The sequence below is a fragment of the Pithys albifrons genome, chromosome Z, assembly GCF_047495875.1.
Source record: "Pithys albifrons albifrons isolate INPA30051 chromosome Z, PitAlb_v1, whole genome shotgun sequence".
NCBI lineage: Eukaryota > Metazoa > Chordata > Aves > Passeriformes > Thamnophilidae > Pithys > Pithys albifrons.
In genome coordinates this window covers 32464433-32483912 of record NC_092497.1, presented here as the reverse complement: position 1 = coordinate 32483912, position 19480 = coordinate 32464433, and the positions used below count along the sequence as shown (strand labels likewise).

General features: G+C 39.2%; 1 protein-coding gene across 1 annotated transcript in view; it reads left to right on the top strand.

Annotated features, from left to right (window-relative positions):
- The window catches only part of OSTF1 (osteoclast stimulating factor 1), a 31183-nt gene that overhangs the window by 5812 nt on the left and 5891 nt on the right, over positions 1–19480 (top strand). Inside the window, exons 2-9 of the mRNA XM_071580138.1 lie at positions 3711–3757; positions 4375–4425; positions 4505–4568; positions 6784–6837; positions 7289–7396; positions 7843–7892; positions 8008–8086; positions 8552–8650. Of these exons, the coding sequence (XP_071436239.1) occupies positions 3711–3757; positions 4375–4425; positions 4505–4568; positions 6784–6837; positions 7289–7396; positions 7843–7892; positions 8008–8086; positions 8552–8650 (552 nt within the window). The remainder of the gene's footprint in view (positions 1–3710; positions 3758–4374; positions 4426–4504; positions 4569–6783; positions 6838–7288; positions 7397–7842; positions 7893–8007; positions 8087–8551; positions 8651–19480) is intronic.

Here is a 19480-nt window from a genome sequence, read left to right as displayed (position 1 = left end):
CTTACTGTCATCATTATTTTCTTCAAAATAAAGGTCTCTTCAACCAAAGACTGGTTTGGGCTTTTTTGTGGGGTTGGTTGGTTGGTTGGGTTTTTTTGTTCTTCTTGAGAAAGTAATATTAATTGACAGTTAATGAAATTGTTTTCTCTCCCTTTTCATGCTGAAAATTCAGCCTAACACAGATATCTAAATAAGCAATGGCATGGAGTATAGGTCAAGGTGGGGTTTTTTTGTTAGTTTTTTTCTTCTTCTTTTTTTAGCTTTTGATTAGTGGGCAAAAGCAAATAAGAGGAAAGCAGAGAATGGTTTGGTGGCCAGTTGAGTAAAGGAGGGGATTTTAATGCTGATGTCTGTGGTGCTTTGGAGAATCTGTAGTAAAAGAATAGAAAGGAAGTGGGGAAAAAAGCATCACTAGGAGACAAACAGTAACTCTTTGCTGCAAAGACACTCAGCAATTCTTTGAAAACAGTGTTCTGCAATTGATTGTTGTGAATAACAAAAATCTTCTAGGCACTTTAGAAAATGGTGATTTTGTTTTGTGGGTTTTTTTATTACTTAGCATTATGAAGCGCATTAGGTATCTTGCTTCAGTTCAGTACATGTAAAAATCTACATTTTTAAGCTGTTAGTATTTAGCTCCTCCCATTTCATTGCTTTTATGCACGTAATTGAGTGAGAGTCATCTTAGAAAAACGAGTTGCCTATTTTGCGCCCTCGTAAAAGCTGGGGACGTTTAGAGGATAAGTTATACAAAATAAATTTGAGGGCGTTAAGTCAGCCCAGCCTGACAAAGTCATTAATTTTATGTTGCTGTTTAGACTTTGACTCATTTACTGTGTTGTGTTGATGAGGGAAGTTTTGGCCAGTTGTGACTGGAAGTTTGTATGCTAAGACTATTTTTATCTTTTTAGTATGTGTAATAAGTTACCTTTTTTATTTGTCAAACAGTTATTTTGCAGATGTTTGATGCAAATTCCATGACAAAGGAACAGACAGTCTTGCGGCTAAAGCACAGGATTTGTGAGAGACTGAAATGTTAATGGCTCAGTGTTCATTTGAAAAAGCAGGAGTTGCTTTGCTGACAGTGGGCAAGAGAACAGCCTGGGTGCAGACGATGTGAACGCCAGAGGATGACTACAACAAATTAATCTTTGTTTAGCAAGAAGCTGGATAAGAAGCATATCTTATATGGTAGTGGGATAGTAGTGCTTTCTGAAAGTTCACAAGTGAAAGTTTGTTATTGAACCTCTTGAAAATTTTGTTTCTCACCTGCACTGCTCAGACTGCATCAAGCAACCTTACCCTACACCCGCCAAGCAGATTGGGACATAACAAGATTGAAAAAAAGAACCTGTACTTAGAGAAATTTTGAGGTTTGGGTTTTTTTGTGGATCATATCACTGCACTCTGCCTCCATTTACTTTGCTTTTAAAAGAGATACTGTCTTCATTAGTCACCCTGCATGAATCTTGAAGTAAAAATTATCAGCAGTGCAAGCTCTAAGTCTGCATTCATAGGGATAGATATTGATAGATGAAAGTATTTCAAGTGATTACGGGTATCCATGTGCCTAGTAAAATACGATTTCTATTTCCAGAACAAGGATTCAAGTCTAACATGCTCTTTGTGCTTACATTATATATTTTAACCTTCTAAACTGAATTTTTGCATTAAAATTCGGTACAAGTAAATTTGGTACAGGTAATTTCCATTATAAGTCCTAAAGTCTCCTTGTTCTAAGCTCTTAAATGCAGAAGATTAAAACAGGCTTAATATCGATCTATGAAGAAAGTTTTGAAAGGTTGGTGCCAGCAATTAGTAGTGCTTAGCTCCCATATAAAGTGCTGTAATATTAACGTTAACCAGACCTGCAGTTCTATAGATGCAGATCTGTACTTTGTATTTTATCACAGGAAAATGTTTTAAAATGTGTTGGTCTGTGTGTGACACAACAGTTGGACATTTGGGGAAGTAACTCTCTGTTTCAGTTATATACAATTAAAAAAACCCAACCCAAAAATCAAATAAACAACTAATAACAAACAATGAATTGTCTTTTTGTTTAAACAACACGTCCACAATACTTTTATAAGCACTTTTCCTTCACATATTGTGGTAGCTTTAGAAAACCTGTTGACACATAAGCAGTACATTATTACAGAAATCACATATGACACGCACAAATACGTATTTTCTCTGTCTTCTACCATCTTATTTCTCCTTTTACTATTTCTTGTTCTTCCCTTTTGTTGTTCATTTCCTCCTTTTGTTTACATGAAACCTTGAAAATTGGTGGGTGATGGTTGTAGTCTCTAGAGTTGTCAATGTGTATTTCTATCTTGTGTTTTTCTGTTATCTGTAAGAAAGCCAAGGAGAAGAGACAGTACTGTCAGACATCCTGTTTTGTCATCTCTTGTTCCTTTTTATTTTTTTCTTCCCTTGTTGTTGTTGTTATTGTTTGACTTCTCCCCAGCTGTAGTTCAGATGTTTCATGCTGAAGATGCTTTTTTTAACTGTTGCCACAGTTGCTAGTATTTGGCTTTTGAGGCAAAGGTCACTCAGTTATCTGCATTTAATAAGCTACACAAAACTTCACATATGTACACTGCCTTTGGCAGTCAGTTCATCAGTTTCTCTGAGTATACAAAATAGCCTGGACTAAGTGTGACCTAACTAATGGGCTGTCTTAATGAAACAAACATTTTTTCAATCACAGTTAATCTATATAATATATATTCTATATATATATATGCAAAGTATAGTTTAAGAACCTGTGTGTAAACTACACTTGCATACTTAGGATATTTAAAGGTAAATAAATCTACACACCTAAGACTTCAGGTACTCAAAAGTAAGCAATACAAAACAGTCCATAATATATTTCCCTACTGAGTTCAGTAGACTTAAGCAGTTCTTGTACTTTCTGCTGGTGCTCTTGAAATGTACCTTTACTGAATTCTTTAAAAATTTTTGTAGGGATGCTCCTTTTGCACTTTATGCAATTAAACTTGTACCTCTCTGCACTGAGGTTATATTTTCTTGGCTTGAATGCTGCTGACAGTCTCTTCCAAGCCGTCCTATTAAAACTAATGTCTTAATGGAATTGCAAACACTATAGCTTATTTTAAGCGTCTGAATAGAGCACCACGTCAGTTGTACATTCCATAAATAGGACTTGGTGACCATTAGTTGTTTTTCCTAAATGCAATGAGTTCTGTGCTCTCACATTATTTTCCTATTAGTGAGTGCAAGAAAGTGTGAGAACATGTTGCAGCCATTGGTCATTGTTTTGTTGCTTTCTTCTTTCCTTAATTTTGTATCATTTGACAGATCTAATATTAGAATAAAAATACATACAGCATGTACGAGTATGTGAGCGTTGGTGTATGTGACTGAAAGTATACTTTGTCTGAAAAACCAATGGCAACACTTGAGATGCATGGTGAGCTATAAAGACCCTTTTAGGTGTGCGTAAGAGGCTACTTACGTGTAACGATCAGATGACTGGTTTCCTTTATAATTCATGCTGGTCAGTTTTTTGACTTATGCTGCTGAGTCTTTTCATAATTTTCACTGACGTAGCACAGATTCATTCAGCAAGATGTTTTAAGGTTGGAGGAATGTATTTGAATTTGAGGGCTGTATGTGTGTGCTGTATTTAAAAGACACACTACTGTTACTAATTTTTTTTGTTTGGGTTTTTTTTTCAGGGCAGGTTAAAGTCTTCAGGGCCCTTTATACGTTTGAGCCCAGAACAGTAAGTAAATCTAGATTTTAGGGGTTTGAGAAGCTTAATTTTAATCTTGTCTATAACACTTCTTCAGTTTGCTAGGATTAGCCTATTAGACTTACTGTACTAAGTTTTCAATAATAAAGCCAGTTGATGGATATTTGTTCTTAATATGAATAAGACTGCCTGATTAGTTATCACTCTCCAGTAAGTCCAGCACTGTTTAAAAGCAGCATGCTTTCTTCTGCAGTATTGGTTACCTGCAGTCTAAGTTCAGAAATCTTAAATGATTTGGTTTTTCTTCCAAAGTTAACAATGATACCAAGATCTAAGAGATTTGATGAACTGAGAAGAACCAAAAAGAGGATAAAGGTAACAAACACAAGAAACATTTCACTGCTTCTGTTGTTCTGTTGGAAAGGCCACTGTATTTCTGTGTTGTTAGGAAGGTCACAGATCCAAAAGGTTGTATGTAGACAAGTCAAACTACAGAGTATCAGGTTGTTGTCCAGGTGCTAGAGAATTTGAGTTATTGTTCTTTTGAAGGAAGAGGTGAATGTATTCTCTCTTAGTCAGGTATTTGTTTTTCCTTTGTACACATACTCAGATATGTGCTTACTCTTTTTTTTGCATTTTTATTAAAGCCAGATGAACTGTACTTTGAAGAAGGAGATATCATTTACATCTCAGACATGGTGAGTCTAAGACATCCCAGAATGAATACTTCAGAGATGCAATATATCCCTTCTAAAATATTTTCTTTATTCTCTGCAGAGTGATACAAATTGGTGGAAAGGAACTTGCAAAGGGAGAACTGGACTAATTCCAAGCAACTATGGTAATGTCTAGAATATTTTTGTTTGGAAATGTCATTCACAATCAATGGAAAAAGGCTTATTTTCAGAAACAGATCACATCAGCATTTAACAGTACTCTGCCATGTGTTTCATGATACATCTATCTACAGTCACCACTGTACATCAGCAGGAGACAGGCTGCCTTGTGTTTTCATAACCTAGAGACAGCTTGAGTCTGCCTAGGGTTCATGTTTCTGCTTGTGCAGATAACAGCAATAGATGTTCTCAGTTTGGACGGGAAGAATGGTTGGATGTAAAGGAAGCATTTTGTGTTTGCCATTTGTTGTATTTTGTTTTCTTGGGAATTGCATCATATGAAATATCCCATACGTGTTTGAACAGAATAGAAACTGCTTTTTCAGATTCAGCTAAAATGGCTTTTAAAAGCTGTAAGTACAGGCAATACAGCATTATTTTACCAAATCCTCCCAGGAACTGTAGACAGAGTAACAGTGTCTCATGACAGATTGTGTCACAATAATATGCTAGTAACTGTGGTTGCTTCATGTTGTCCCTTCTTCACTAGGAGACCTTATGGTAGCAGTGCTATGATTCCCTGTCCTGTAGTTAGTAGAAATACATGAAAATCCACGGTGTAGTTAAGACCACATCATCAAATTTCACATTAGTTTGGGACTTCCCAACTGACAGTACTCTTGCTGTCTGCCAGAGATCACTGTTACATGCAAGCAGCAGAATAGTTTATACATGCTTACCTATACAAATTTCTATTGAATATTGAAGTGAGTTATATTTAAAATAAAACCAAAAATCTACTAATTCAGTTTGTGTTCCCTTTGAGATAATTTGGAAAACTTCTATTTTAGGGTAGGGAGAAGTGGCATCTCAGTTTGTACATTTGCAAAAATTTTAAATGTAAGCAGAACAGAAGTCTCTGCAGACCTTGAGAACAAAGAATACTAGGAACATATATTCTGATTTAGACAAATTGTAAAATCCCCAAGGCCAGCTTCTTCTGGTTGCACCATCAGGACTGCCTAGTTCCCTTGGTTTTAACCAATGAAACACTGTGATCTCCTGTGGTATTCTATAACCTCTTTGCAAATGGTGGAGGCAGACCTGAAACTACTGAGTCCTGGGGGGGTCTTGTGCTCTCTCTGATGGGTTTGAAGGATCACGTTTTGAAAGCATGTGAATGAAAAGCTGCTCAAAGCAGAATCAGTGTTATCTGCATTAAAAATAACAAACTTCTGGCAAGAATTTTCTGAAAGGCTTTTGAGACTGTGTTGTTCATGTTACTGCTGTCTGCTGTGCCCAGCAAGCATTGCTCATTATGACTAACGTGCTGCTTGTGCGATAGCTGTCTGCTCTGTCCTTGGCTTCTCTGCATTGGGATTCTGTTCAGTGTTTCCACAGATTATTTTAAAATTAAATACCAGAATCTAGCATTTGTATTTTATTTTAGTCACAGGTAGCAAGTTAAGCATGTGAAATCTTACAATTACAAGCATTATGGGAGGAATACACACCAAAGTAAGAAAAGATCTGGATAGGCCAAAAGAGTCTTGAGACTTTTTTTTCCGGTCACTGATGTACCTTTATCAGTATTTGTCTGCATTGCATCTGGTTACAGGTACAGTGTGACCTCAGAAAAACCTTTTCACATTTTCCCTGCCTCCTGTAACAACCATACCACAAGGGTGTAGAGACCCTACTCATCTCAGATCGTACTCTTATCCTACTTACCTGTACTCATACTAGTTACAGTGATTTCTGACTAAAAGTTTTTTAAAACAGAAGGTTGATCTTTAGGCTGCCCATCACCACCATAATTGTTTAAACAGGGTAAATAGTAAATAATTCACTCATAACTATAGATTGCAGGCTGTAAGTTGAAAGCCTAGCCTCATGCAACTTCTCAGAACCATTTTACAAGTTCAGAAAGGGAAGTAATAACTGAGATTAAATTATGCCAGATTCCTGGTAAGTTGCAACTGCTGATCAATTTGATGCTGCTGTTTGAAGTTTTCATAAGCGTCTTCTCTGGAATGCTTTTCTCTACACAGGAAATTGAAGTTCATCTGGCTAGTCTGTCACACATAAATCCCTTTTCACACTTAGAATCAACTCTGTATTAGTGGTTCATCTGGAATAAATACAAGTTTTCTTTCTACACAGGTGTCAGATATATCTGTTCAGTTTCAGAAGTAGTTAGAATTTACTCTCTCATTTCAGTGGCAGAGCAAGCAGAGTCTATTGATAACCCACTGCATGAGGCTGCCAAACGAGGTAAGTGTGTTTGGTTTTTTAGTTCTGTAATGCTAAAGGGTGTTTTGCTTGTTTTCAATAATAATGCGATTAATAATAATAGTAGTAATAATAACTTTATAATGAAGATACTCTGCCTGGTTTGGTTCTCTGGTATTTTGAACAAGTTATCTGGTAAGTTTTAAAGCTTTGGAAAGCTGAGATATGGCCTAATAGAATTATACCACTCTGTGATTGTATACACCCAAAAAGTGTTCTGCGATTAATTTCACTGCGTAAGGATCTAAAGGTCTTCTGAGAGTGGTAGATGTGTGGTATTAGTAGTTGTTTAATGAATAGTGTTGCTGCTAACTCAGTTTTTCTCTTCCTAAATTCATGGAAGCACTATCATTCAGAGAGAACTATGTGTCTTTAATGGTTCTGTTAACTCTTTAAAGAAAAAAAAAAGATCAAAACTGATTTTGTCTTTCAGGCAACCTAAGCTGGTTGAGAGAGTGTTTGGATAATCGAGTTGGTGTCAATGGCTTAGACAAAGCTGGAAGCACAGCTCTGTATTGGGCATGTCATGGAGGCCATAAAGGTATCACAGAATTCATTTGAAATTACTGCTCTTTGCTTTTCTTGATGTGCTTGTTAGACAATTGTGCTAAATAACACAACCATTTTTTTAAGGTCATTCTATTTTTTTAAAAAAGAAAAATTAGAGCTGAAAGGGAGGTTCAGCTCCATCAAATGTTGTGTGTTTTGTTGCTGTTGAAGCAGGCATTCTAATTGGTGTAACTACTGCGAGCATATATAAGAGGACAGACCAAAAAGAGGTTTTCTATTATTTTGCATATTTTATGTGATAGCATTTCTTTATGACTAATGGTTGTTTACCCAATGCAGTCTGACTGCTACAGATTTTGATTAACTGATTGAATCACTCTTTCATTAAATCTTAACCAGAATTTATATGAATGCAAAAAAATCATGTTTTGTTTCCACTAATTTTTTCTCTTTAACCACGCTCCCTCTTTTCTGCAGATATAGTAGATGTACTGTTTTGCCAGGCAAACCTGGAGTTAAACCAACAGGTAGGTTAAACCAACAGATCCTTACAGTAGATGTGTGATCTTACTCATCCTTGGTACAAGCTGAGAGGTTTTTTACTGTATTTTAATCCTGTTGCTTTTCCCTCTAACTCCACAGAACAAATTGGGAGACACAGCTTTGCATGCTGCTGCATGGAAAGGTTATGCAGATATTGTAGAGATGCTGCTGGCAAAGGGTAAAGATCCTCACCAAGGTTTCAACAATCTGTGTGGCAGACTGGATTCATGAATGTTATTTTGTTTGTATTTTTAAGTGGTTTTGTGTAACTCAGGTACAGTCCTTAGCCAGCTCACCTGCCTGACTTCATAAGTCTTGTAGAAAATTCTAATGGCTATTCGGAAAGTAGACATCTCACCTGCTCAAGATAGATTTCGTCCCTCTTTGCAGACAAAATGAGGCACTTAACTGCAGAACAGCAATGATATCTGCTTGCTGAAAAGGGAGAGCAGCCAGCAAATCCCCAGTCAACTGTAGCTTATAGAAGAGCATCCACAGCTTCAGGTCTGGATCAGAGCAGGTCATAGGTCAGATTCCTCTGTCCATTACTGTTCTACACACATTACTGAAATTCATATCGTAATGCCATTGCTCAAGAAATAGCTGGGACACTGATTCATGATGAAAATTTTCTATTATGAAGGAGCAAGAACAGATTTGAAGAACAATGAGAAGAAACTGGCTTTAGATATGGCAACCAATGCAGCTTGTGCTTCCTTGTTAAAGAAGAAACAGAGTGCAGGTATTTCTGATTTTGTTTTTCAGATAATTTTTTTCCTTTTAGAAGACCCTTAATATTTTAGCAAATACCAATATGTTGATAGCCATAGAAACCACTTGGGAGATACATAGGTTTAACTGTTGTGTTTGAAAGGGTTAATTTGAGAGAGTTAGTTTAGATTTATGAAAGAAACATAGTTTACCACATTCAGTGTTGTTGACTCCACACAAAGTGCTGTGCTGTGTTAGCAAGAGGCAAAATAGTTCAGAATGTGTGAAAATAGCAAGGGAAGGGAGTAGAAGACAGCCCCTTCAGATGGAAGAAAGCAGGGATGGAAATTACTCAAAAGCAGTATACCACAAGGTATAGAATATGTGTCCACAAGGAACAGAGAATGAAAGAAAACTTTGACAAATTATTTCTCTCAATTTTGACTCTGAAGAAAGCAGTTATATAACAAAGGACAGAATTCCTTCTGTTTCTATATTTTTTTCTGAACGCAGTTAATCTCTGTTAGGAGTACTTCAGCTTTGCATATCAATTGCAGGCAGCTGGTAAACGTGTATTCTCTGTTTTGCTGTCCGTGATAATGATATTCATTTCCTGATACTAAGTAACTAATTTTCTACTCTGTCACTCCCTCTGAATTAATTATGTTTCATGGCTGACTGATTTTTCATCCTTCATCACTTCATCTGTGATGAGTCTCTGGTACTCTCGCACCCTGTCTTTTCTCTTACTTGAGCTGATATTCTCAGTCTGCCTGCCGTTTCAGTATTAGCTTCCATGTTTGTTTTTCTGTCTTAATTTGTCCTTTTAAGTATCTCTTGGCACTACTGCTCTGTATACTTGTCTTGCATTTTGGTTTTTTTTGCTATTTTGAGTGATTTTGGTTTCGTATGTCTGTTTAGTCTGTGTTTCAGTATTTCCAGGGCTTGTGAGCGAAACAATTGGTCTATTTCACAGTTTTAATTCTGTATCAATAGTCTTCCTGTCCCCAGTTCCAATTCTGTTCTTGTTTAAATATGGCTGCTATCATGGTCTATCCATAAAACTTTTATTGGAAGAAGCTTACTTTGTCTCCACTTGAATGTTCAATTTTGTTTTACATGTAGACACATTCAATTGTCATAACTGCTGAAATACAGTCTAAAACATTAAAATTATTAAAAACAACATATAAATGCAAAAAGAATGCGTTATTTGTGCTCCTGAACAAGGGAACAACTATTACACAGAAGAAACAAAATTCATATTTTCTCAAAGTATGTCCCCTTGAGCATAGAGCTCTGCAATTTCTTTTCTTCCCTTCCCACTCTTCCTCTGCTGCATTTCCTACTCAAAAAATAATATTCTTTTTTTCAGTTAGATTTCTTCTCTCATAATTATTAAGCAAGTGTCACATGAAAGGGAGGAGAGACAGAAATGCAAAGATTTCTATTCTTACCTATTGTTGTTAGCTGTAAGCATCCTCGGAATAGTCAAAGCTTTATGAACCCAGCACTGCCTGTCGAACTCTGGACAGAACACAGGCTGGAAAGATTTTTGACTCCCCTATGAGGACCACACTTAAGCCAGGAAGAACTTACTAGCAATAAGCGCCTCCGGATAATCAGATCCTTATGTGCCCAACACTGCCTACCGAACTAGGATAGCGCACACGCTGGAAGCGTTTCTGACCTCTGATATGAGACCACACTTAAGCCAGGGAGAACTTAATAGCTATATAAGCATCTCCAGAAAATTAGAGCCTTATGTTTCCCAACACTGCCTAACGACATGGACAGCACACAGGTTGGAAGAGTTTCTAACCTCTGATATGAGACCACACTTCCCTGCAACAGCTCCAGAAATAACATTAATACAAGTATGTGAGAGTTATTGTGGGTGTTGTGTTGCCAGTGATAACGTTTAGCTGCAAGATTGTATTTAATTGATAATAAAAGACCCCAAAAGAAATCAGCACAAAACACATTTTACAGAGACAAGCACACCAAACTTAAGTTTCAATATAGCAGTATATCCCACTATCGCGACAGACAGAAACTAGCAACAGAAAACCCTACTAACTAGAAGCACAGCCACCTAAAACCCTTATCTAGACACCCCTTCAACAATATAGGGCAATAAAGTAGCTTGCACACCACTCTCTCTGTAACACAAAGCAAAAGGAAGAACAGAGCTGCTTCTCATCAACACACATGTTGAAAAAGAAAATGCACACTGTAAAAGAACACAATATCTAATATAAAGTAGCAAAGTGTAAAGCAAGTTACTGTTATTAGTATTAAAGAAGCAAAACACAGTTAGTAAAGAAGGTGCCTATAGAGTAAGAATCAAAGTAGCTGTAAGCATAAGATGTAAGATAGAATGTATAAAGGAATAAGCTTTTGTAAGAAAGTGTAAGATACAGAGTATAGAAAGCACATGGTTTTCTCACCCCTACATTGTTCCAAGAGGTGAGAGGAGGCAGGACAGGCTACTAGCAGTTACCCCAGCAGAGGCAATGGCATTTCTCCCCAGTTTTAGTTTAAACTCCGCTTCTTTTTATACCTTCTTTTGTTCTTCAGGTGGTTTTGTGTGACTAAAGTCAATGTTCTGGGAGGTGATGCAGATGCCTGAGGGGGTGGCTCCTTGAGTAGTCATAGAAGATATCGCAAAGGAGTGCCGTGTCATTTTTTACAACACTCCATCCTTTGTTAATCGTAACAGTTTTGAATGCTCTTTGTCCTCTGCTAGGAGTGATGCCCAAAAAGGCAGAACAAACTGTTTAGAGACAAAGTTTTAGTCAATAAACAGCAAGGTATTTATTAAGACAACGTTGGGGAAACTCTCCGATTAGTATCGGACAAAAGAGCTCCAAAATCTACAGTGAGAAGCTACAGTATTTATACATTTCTAGTGAGGTATTACAATATTTTTACCTACATATTCATGCACGATTATAATATTGCGATATCTAGTTATAATATTCATAGCAGGCGGGGTTGGGGCGGAGCTGTCCATTTTGAGGAATATTATGAGGGGAGATCCTGTTACTTCATCTGGTGGTGGTCGTATTTTTGCTCTTCATCCTCATGAACTTTTCAACTTGGTCTAATTTTGCTGATTCTTGCAGATTCTCGTAGTGGGTCTTGCCAAACATGGTGTTCTGGCTTTTTTCTTGGGATTAACCTCTTCGCTACAAGGGCCTTTAATTATGACTTCACTGAGAGTTAGATGTCTTCCATAAATTAGACCTTATCTCTTGGAGACTCCCTGGAAAGTTGGGTGCTTTTAGTGAAATCTCCTAGGTTCTGGCTTTTCTCTACTTCATTCCCCCCTTTTTCTTAGGGCTTGCGGATTCTTCCGCCAAGCCCAAAAGAATTCTGCGCTGTTCGCATCATAATCCACAAAGTTTGGGTTCTTTTAATGACGGTGCTTATCTTGTACCACAAGTACACGTTCAGTAGCGTTAGCAGGACGGTACTTACAGCTGTAGCTATAATTGGATGCACCAGAGAATTGAATACCTGAGTTGCAGTAGGGGAATGTCCTGTTAGAATATCCCACCAATGCTGTTCTCCCTCTCGCTCTACCTTTGTCAGAATAGTCTTTATCTGTGCCGTATCGTGTTCTACTTGCCATAAGGTGCGTTGTGTACTTCTGTTTACTTCTTGTACTAGTCTTTCTATGTCCGGGTGTCTTAGCATTTTCTTAAGAAGCTCAGTATCCATACCTATTTGCAGGTGTGGTATATTATGATACAGACTATAATCTGCTTCTATCAACTGTTTGGTAGTTACCGGAACAGTGTAGTTAAAGACACAACCTATAATGCGAGTAAAATTACATACACAAAAGTTAGTACCATTAGTTGTTTCTCGGCAATGGTCAATTGTGAGTTCAGCACAGAGGGTCCTAAGGCATACACATCCATTGCCGATATAATATACCTGCGATTTTGTTTGATTCTGGGGTACCATCTCGAAGGTACATACGCTATTTTCAGTGTCCAAGCACAGGTCTTCTCCCTCTACAATAGTATTCTCACAGACATAACCTAAGTGTCCTTTAGAGATGCATGTTTCTAAGCTGACTGTTATCCATTTTCCCTTAACATAATCAAAACTGGCCCAGACATTATGATTAATTGGTCGAACTAATACGTTTTGGTGCATTGTTCCTAGAGTCAGGACAGGAAAAATAGCCCGTTCTCTGGCAGCACTAATCGTGAGCACATATGCTTCAATCTCTTCATGTTGGGGATTGTAGGTAAAATTCACCAGGTGCCACCAGGCTTGATGATCTCTTTCAAACTGAGTAGTGGACTTGTTTTTGGCTATTAGTTCTCTTATTTCTTGAGGCAAAATTCCTGAGACTCCTTCCCTTATAATTCCAGCAGTTGCGGACTGTACCCATTGTTGTGTTTGGATGCACTGGAGAGCAAGTGCAACTGTCCTACCAATATCCCCAGCATAGTCTGCAATCTTAAGGAAATCCTCAGTTGTGTGATTGGCTACTAGGGTTAACAGTTTGACTGCTATTGATTGTGTTTCAGCCAGGGCCAACATAGATGAGCTTATTGGAACTATAAGTTCTCCCAGTTTTGAAGTTACGGAGCTCAATTTATTTACTAACACTTCCTGATCAGTCGTGTTCAGTACCCCTAATCCCATCCCTAACCATCCAGTCACATCTCTACGGACTCGCTGGGGATAGGATCTAACTGCCAGCCACGCATTCCAGCCTGTGAGGCTCTGCTGAATAAAGGGCTGGCATTCCCCTTGTAATTGTGAAACATTTATCTGAACAATAACGTGAGTATGCGGGATCTAATAACAGTTTCTGCCCATTTGAATGCCTTATTACCTGTGGTCCAATAAAAATCAGATTATGTATCCTCCTACATTTTGGACTAAGAAACACTGAGGTTGCAGGCGTCTTGGTAGTTTTTGTAGGGAAAGCAGTAGTGGTGTCCCCTGCAACCAGGATCATAAACTGATCCGATACTGCTCAATTTCTGTTTAACCATATACAAGTTACTGTGACAAACTGAGTTAAGATCATTTTGAGTTCACATTTCTCCTCCCCACTGCTTCTTGTTGTTTCCCAAGAGCAAGTAACCGATCCTTCCCTTTTGACCCATACCGAATATTGTATGTTTTTACTAAATGTAAGGATTGATCCTTTCTTCGGACTTATGGTTAGTCTAACTTGTCCCTTATCCTGATTTACCAAATATGCAGGTTTGCATCCTATCTGTATCTCTTCTCCTCTTTTCCCAGTTACACTTGTTAGCTTTCCTTGACTGTCGGTGTATTGCCAATCATATGGCGTATATGATTGGTTGTTATGCAAGGCATAAATAGCCAAAAACGAGTCGGATTCTGAGCTAGCCTGTGGATCATCCGCTTCAGACCACATGAGCGCCTTCCTCATTCGTGCATTAGACCAGGGCCATTCAAATTCTTGCAATGATAAAGTCATACTTATCCAGTGTCCCAAAAGTATTGCGAGGAGCATGGTTAAATCCATCTTTAAGGATCGTTGTTCTGGATTCTTCTTCCTTTAGTCGAGAGTCATTCCTTGAAAGTCCTGGTCCAGGCTGCAGGGAGTTGAGGGGGCAAAACCAGTTACTCCCGAAACAGGCATTCCAGTTATTCTTTCCCAGGTTTCTTCATCATAATTTTGCCAATGGTAAGCCCTGACTCCTGCCCCACAATATTCAGCTATTGCCCAGGTTTTATCTTCACTAAGAATCCTTTGCACTGCGTTCCTAGTCCAGTGTTCTAGATTCATTAAATACCAATGATCCATGTTTTCTACTAGTAGTGTTGACATTTTATCTAAATTCTCCACATCTAGCGGTGACCAATGTTGTTGTAACACATCTCTATAGCGGTCTATGAAAGCCTGGTTAAATTCACGGTCACAACTCACACATGTACCATAGTTTCTGTAATGATTTTGGTGTACCCACCAAATTTTCTGACACCCACCACAAAGCACTTTGTACCAGAGGTAGTGGGAACCATCCTTCCCACATCCACAAAAATATTTTGGTCTTTCTGATATTCTTTTTCTGATCTGTGATGATTTCGACCAATTCCTTCCTCCCGTGTGGGCTAATTTTTGAGCCAGGGATATAACTCCCCATGCTTTCACGTTTGGCTTAACTTCTTCAACTATTGGTAACAGGGCTCTTATCCAGCGTTGCCTCTGTATTTTAGTCAGATTCCGTTCCAGTTCCATCTCCTGAGAGAGAGTTTTCTTGTTTAGGTTCTGGGGCTTTCTTAACCCGTGTGTAATGGATCCAAGTAGGTCGTTCCTTTATTCGGACTGCTATGAAGGTGGTCAGCAATACCTGGAATGGTCCCTCCCACCTCTCTTGTAGGGGTTTTCCTAAAAGATTCTGAACAAACACCCAGTCACCAGGGTTAAAGGGATGCAACTTACTGTCAGGTTGTTTAGGCTGCTGTCCTATTACTATAGTGGCATTTTTGTCAAAATGTTTTCCTATTGCAGTGATGTGATCATATACATACTGGTTGCCTATCTGATCTATAGCTTCACTGTTTACAATTTGCATTCCGTAGGGTCGCCCGTACAGGATTTCAAATGGGCTCAGCTTCTCTTTTGATCTCGGCTTTACCCTTAATCTGATCAAGGCAATAGGCAAGGTTTGGTACCATTGCAGGTTGGTCTCCTGACATATTTTAGCAATTTGTTGTTTAAGAAGATGATTCATTTTTTCGACTTGCCCACTGGCTTGTGGCCTATAGGGTGTATGTAATTGCCATTTGATTTGTAGTGCCTTGCTTATTGCCTTAAGAATCTTTGCACAAAAATGTGTTCCCCGGTCCGATGAAATATTTTTAGGTACCCCAAACCTCGGTATAATTTCATTCAGTAACACTTTAATCACTTCTTTCTCTTTACATGTCTTACATGGAAAAGCTTCAGGCCATCCAGAAAATGTATCAGTTAAAACTAACATATATCGATACCCCCCTTTTCTTGGGAGTTCAGAGAAATCAATTTGCCACATTTCCCCTGGGAACTTCCCTCTGTTAATTGCTCCCAAGTGTACTTTTGTTCCAGTGTTTGGATTGTTTCTCAGGCAGCGCTCACACCGGGAGGTCACTTGTTTTATGGTAGTATATAATTTTGGTCCTGCTATTCTAGCTTTAAGATACTGGTAGAGGGGATCCAAACCCCAGTGAGTTTTCTCATGCTCCGTCTTTACGAATTGCCACATTAATTTTCCTGGTAATATTAACTGCCCTGTTTCCAATTGACCCCATCCACTATTTAATAGCCTGCCCTTATTTCTCTGTATCCACTTGTGATCTGTTTCTCGGTATTCCGGTTGGAAGTCAGTATCCAACTCCCCAGGTACTAATGCAGTTACTAGTAGCTCTTGACCCTTTGTCACAGCTAACTTGGCTTCCGCGTCAGCCTTCCTATTACCTATTTCTGGGACGGTGTTACCTTTCAGGTGTCCTTTACAATGCATTACGGCCACTTGCTCCGGGAGCTGGACGGCTTCTAGCAGTCGTAGGATTTCTTCCGCATGTTTTACAACTTTCCCCTGGGTAGTTAATAGTCCCTGTTCTTTCCAAATTGCTCCGTGAGCATGCACTACAGAGAAGGCATATTTAGAGTCCGTCCACACATTTATACATTGTCCTTCTGCTAATTCAAGAGCTCAGGTGAGGGCTATCAGCTCTGCCTTCTGTGCAGAGGTCCCCACAGGTAAAGGATTTGATTCAATTACCTGTTCTGTAGTGGTTACCGCATATCCGGCCATCCTGACACCTTGCTTCACAAAGCTGCTGCCATCTGAGAACCAGTTCTCTGCTTCTGGGATTGGTACTTCTTTGAGATCCGGACGGCTGGAATACACTGCTTCAATGGTTTCTATGCAGTCATGTTCAAGTGGTTCCTCTGGTATCCCTCCTTCTAAAAATGAAGCTGGATTGACAATGTTAGTTACCTGAATTACTATGTCATCAGATTCAACCAGTATTGCCTGGTACTTCAGGAATCTCGAGGGTGACAGCCAATGGCCACCCTTTTGTTCCAATACTGCTGATACAGTATGAGATACTAACACTGTCATCTTTTGTCCCAAGGTGAGCTTCCTGGCCTCTTCAATGTTCAGAATTACCGCAGCCACTGCCCTTAGACATGTAGGCCATCCTTTGCTCACCTCATCCAGTTGCTTTGAGAAGTATGCCACAGCTCTTTTATATGGTCCCAGCTGTTGGGCTAGCACCCCCAGGCCATTCCCTGGCGTTCGTGAGAATACAGCCAAAAAGGCTTTGTCACATCTGGTAAACCCAGGGGCGGGGCTCTCATGAGTTCTTGTTTCAATCTTTTGAATGCTGCCTCGGCCCCAGGAGTCCACTCGACAGCCTTTTTGGTGTCTGAGTAAGTCATATAGTGGCTTTGCTAGTATCCCATACTGGTATATCCACAGCCGGCACCATCCCGTCATTCCTAAAAAGGCTTGTAAGTCTCTAGGTGTTTCTGGCTTAGGCATCTGGCATATAGCTTCTTTCCTTGCTGTTCCTAGAGATCTTTGTTCCTTTGAGATTTCATATCCCAAGTACACAACTTGTTTCTGTACTAGCTGTGCTTTTTGTTGGGAGACTCGGTATCCACTTAAGCCCAAGAAATTTAAAAGTGAAATTGTCCATTGAATACAATCTTCTTCTTTCTCGTTTCCTAGGATCAGATCATCGATGTATTGTAGAAGAACGCCATCTCCTGGCGGCCGCTCCCATTGTTCTAGCTCCTTAGCCAGTTGGTTCCCAAAAATTGTGGGACTATTCTTGTAACCCTGGGGCAACACCGTCCAAGTTAATTGAGTTTTTCTTCCCTCAATAGATTCCCACTCAAAAGCAAAGATTTTCTGACTTTCTGACGCTAAGGGAAGGCAAAAGAATGCATCTTTTAAATCCAACACTGTAAACCAGATTAAGTTATCTTTCAATTTGGTTAAAAGGGTATGTGGATTGGCCACTACTGGATGTATAGTGCTTGTGATTTCATTCTATTAACAATCCTAATTCTAAAAATTTCTTTATTATGGGTGTTACTCCCTCTCTGTCTGCCAGCCTTAGTGGATATTGTTTTTTTGTTTACTGGCTTTGCCCCTTGTATTAATTCGATCTTTATGGGTATTGCCTGTTTTGACCTCCCAGGTGTGTCCGTTGCCCAAGCTAAGGGATACACTTCGTTCATGATTCGCTTGTTATTTTCATTGTTTCGCTCTGGCTCAACACTGCTCATAGCTAAGCTAAGAGCAGCTATCCATCTATCCTCATTAACTAAAAATTCCAGTTCCCCTTTACTAAATTTAATAACTGCTCCCAAGTTCTCCAACATATCTCTCCCTAATAAAGGCTTAGGGGAGTTAGGTAAATACAAGAATTGGTGCATTCCCATCTGTTTCCCAATTTTATACTTTAGAGGTTTTAGGAAGAATGCGTTTTCTGGTTGGCCTGTTGCACCTATGCACTCTTACAGATTCGTCACTTTTTGATACCAATTTTTGATTTAAAACCAAAAACGTTGCTCCAGTGTCAATTAAAAAATCCAGTTCCTTGTTACCCTCCCCTAGCGTTATTTTAACCAGTGGGTCCGCCAGGGAACAACCCACCGGTCCTCCTCATTGATTACTTTGATATGCCATGGTGGTGGCAGAATTCTCACTCTTTATTGCCAGAAGGGGACAGTCCCGCTTCCAGTGACCTATTTGCAGGCAGTGGGAACACTGATTTGGTCCTATTCTTTGCGATACTTGTGCACCTCCCCTTCCTCGCATGAGCCTACCACGACCTCTTCCCCCTACATTAGGTCTAGGGACCCTGCCCCCGGGCCCTGCAGGGTATTGACCATATGTCTCAGGGAATTCCTGGGTCATAGCTACCAGATGCGGTGGTTTCCTTGCTGGTTTCTTTTCTTCTCTATTGTTATACACTCTCCAGGCTTCCGTCATTAATTTTTCCAGATTTTTATCGTCTGGGTGACCTAATTTTTGCAGTTTTCTTCTTATGTCTGGATTATTTTGTCCTATAAATAGCCCTACCAGTTGTGCTATACCTATTTCCGAAGCGGGATCCAAGGGAGTATATTGTCTCATTGTCTTTTTAAGTCTATCTAGATAGTCTGTAGGCGATTCCCCTGTCTCCTGTCTGATTTGATATAGGGCTGCCCAATTTATTGCCTTAGGAATTGCATTCCTTAAACCCTCCGCAATGATTTCTCGATATTGTTTTAACATTGCATAGTCTTCTGGTTGGTTCACATCCCATCTCGGGTTTTCTCTGGGGAAAATGTCTCTTAAATCTCCCTGTATGGATGTTGCATGCTTCCTAGCCACATTTAGCACCAACTCTTTTTCGGTGGGAGTAAGTTCATTTAACAACATGTCCATGTCCTCCCAATCAGTGTCTTGGTTTCTAGCTATTAGCTCAAATCTCCGAGCTATACTTTCTGGTTCTTCCCTGAAACTCTTCACAGCCTCCTTCCATCTATCCAGCTCTCCTGATGAAAAGGGGACCTTTATTCTTCCTTGTTCTCCTTTGAGATTTATTACTTGCATAAGAGGCGCAACTAAGTGATTATCTGCTTTCTTTCCTGATTTCCCTTTACTGCCTTTTCGCTTTGTTGATCTGGTTTGATATGAATGGCTAGTGCCTTCTAATTCGTCACTATCACTGCTGCTTTCAGTGTCTGTTTTGTCTTTTGGTCTCCTTGTTTTTGGGATTTTTGGTAATGTCCCAATTTCTACAGCATTAGCAGTTTCTGTTTTATCTTCTTCCTGTGCTGTGTCGCTTGAAGTGCCCTCCTCACTATCCT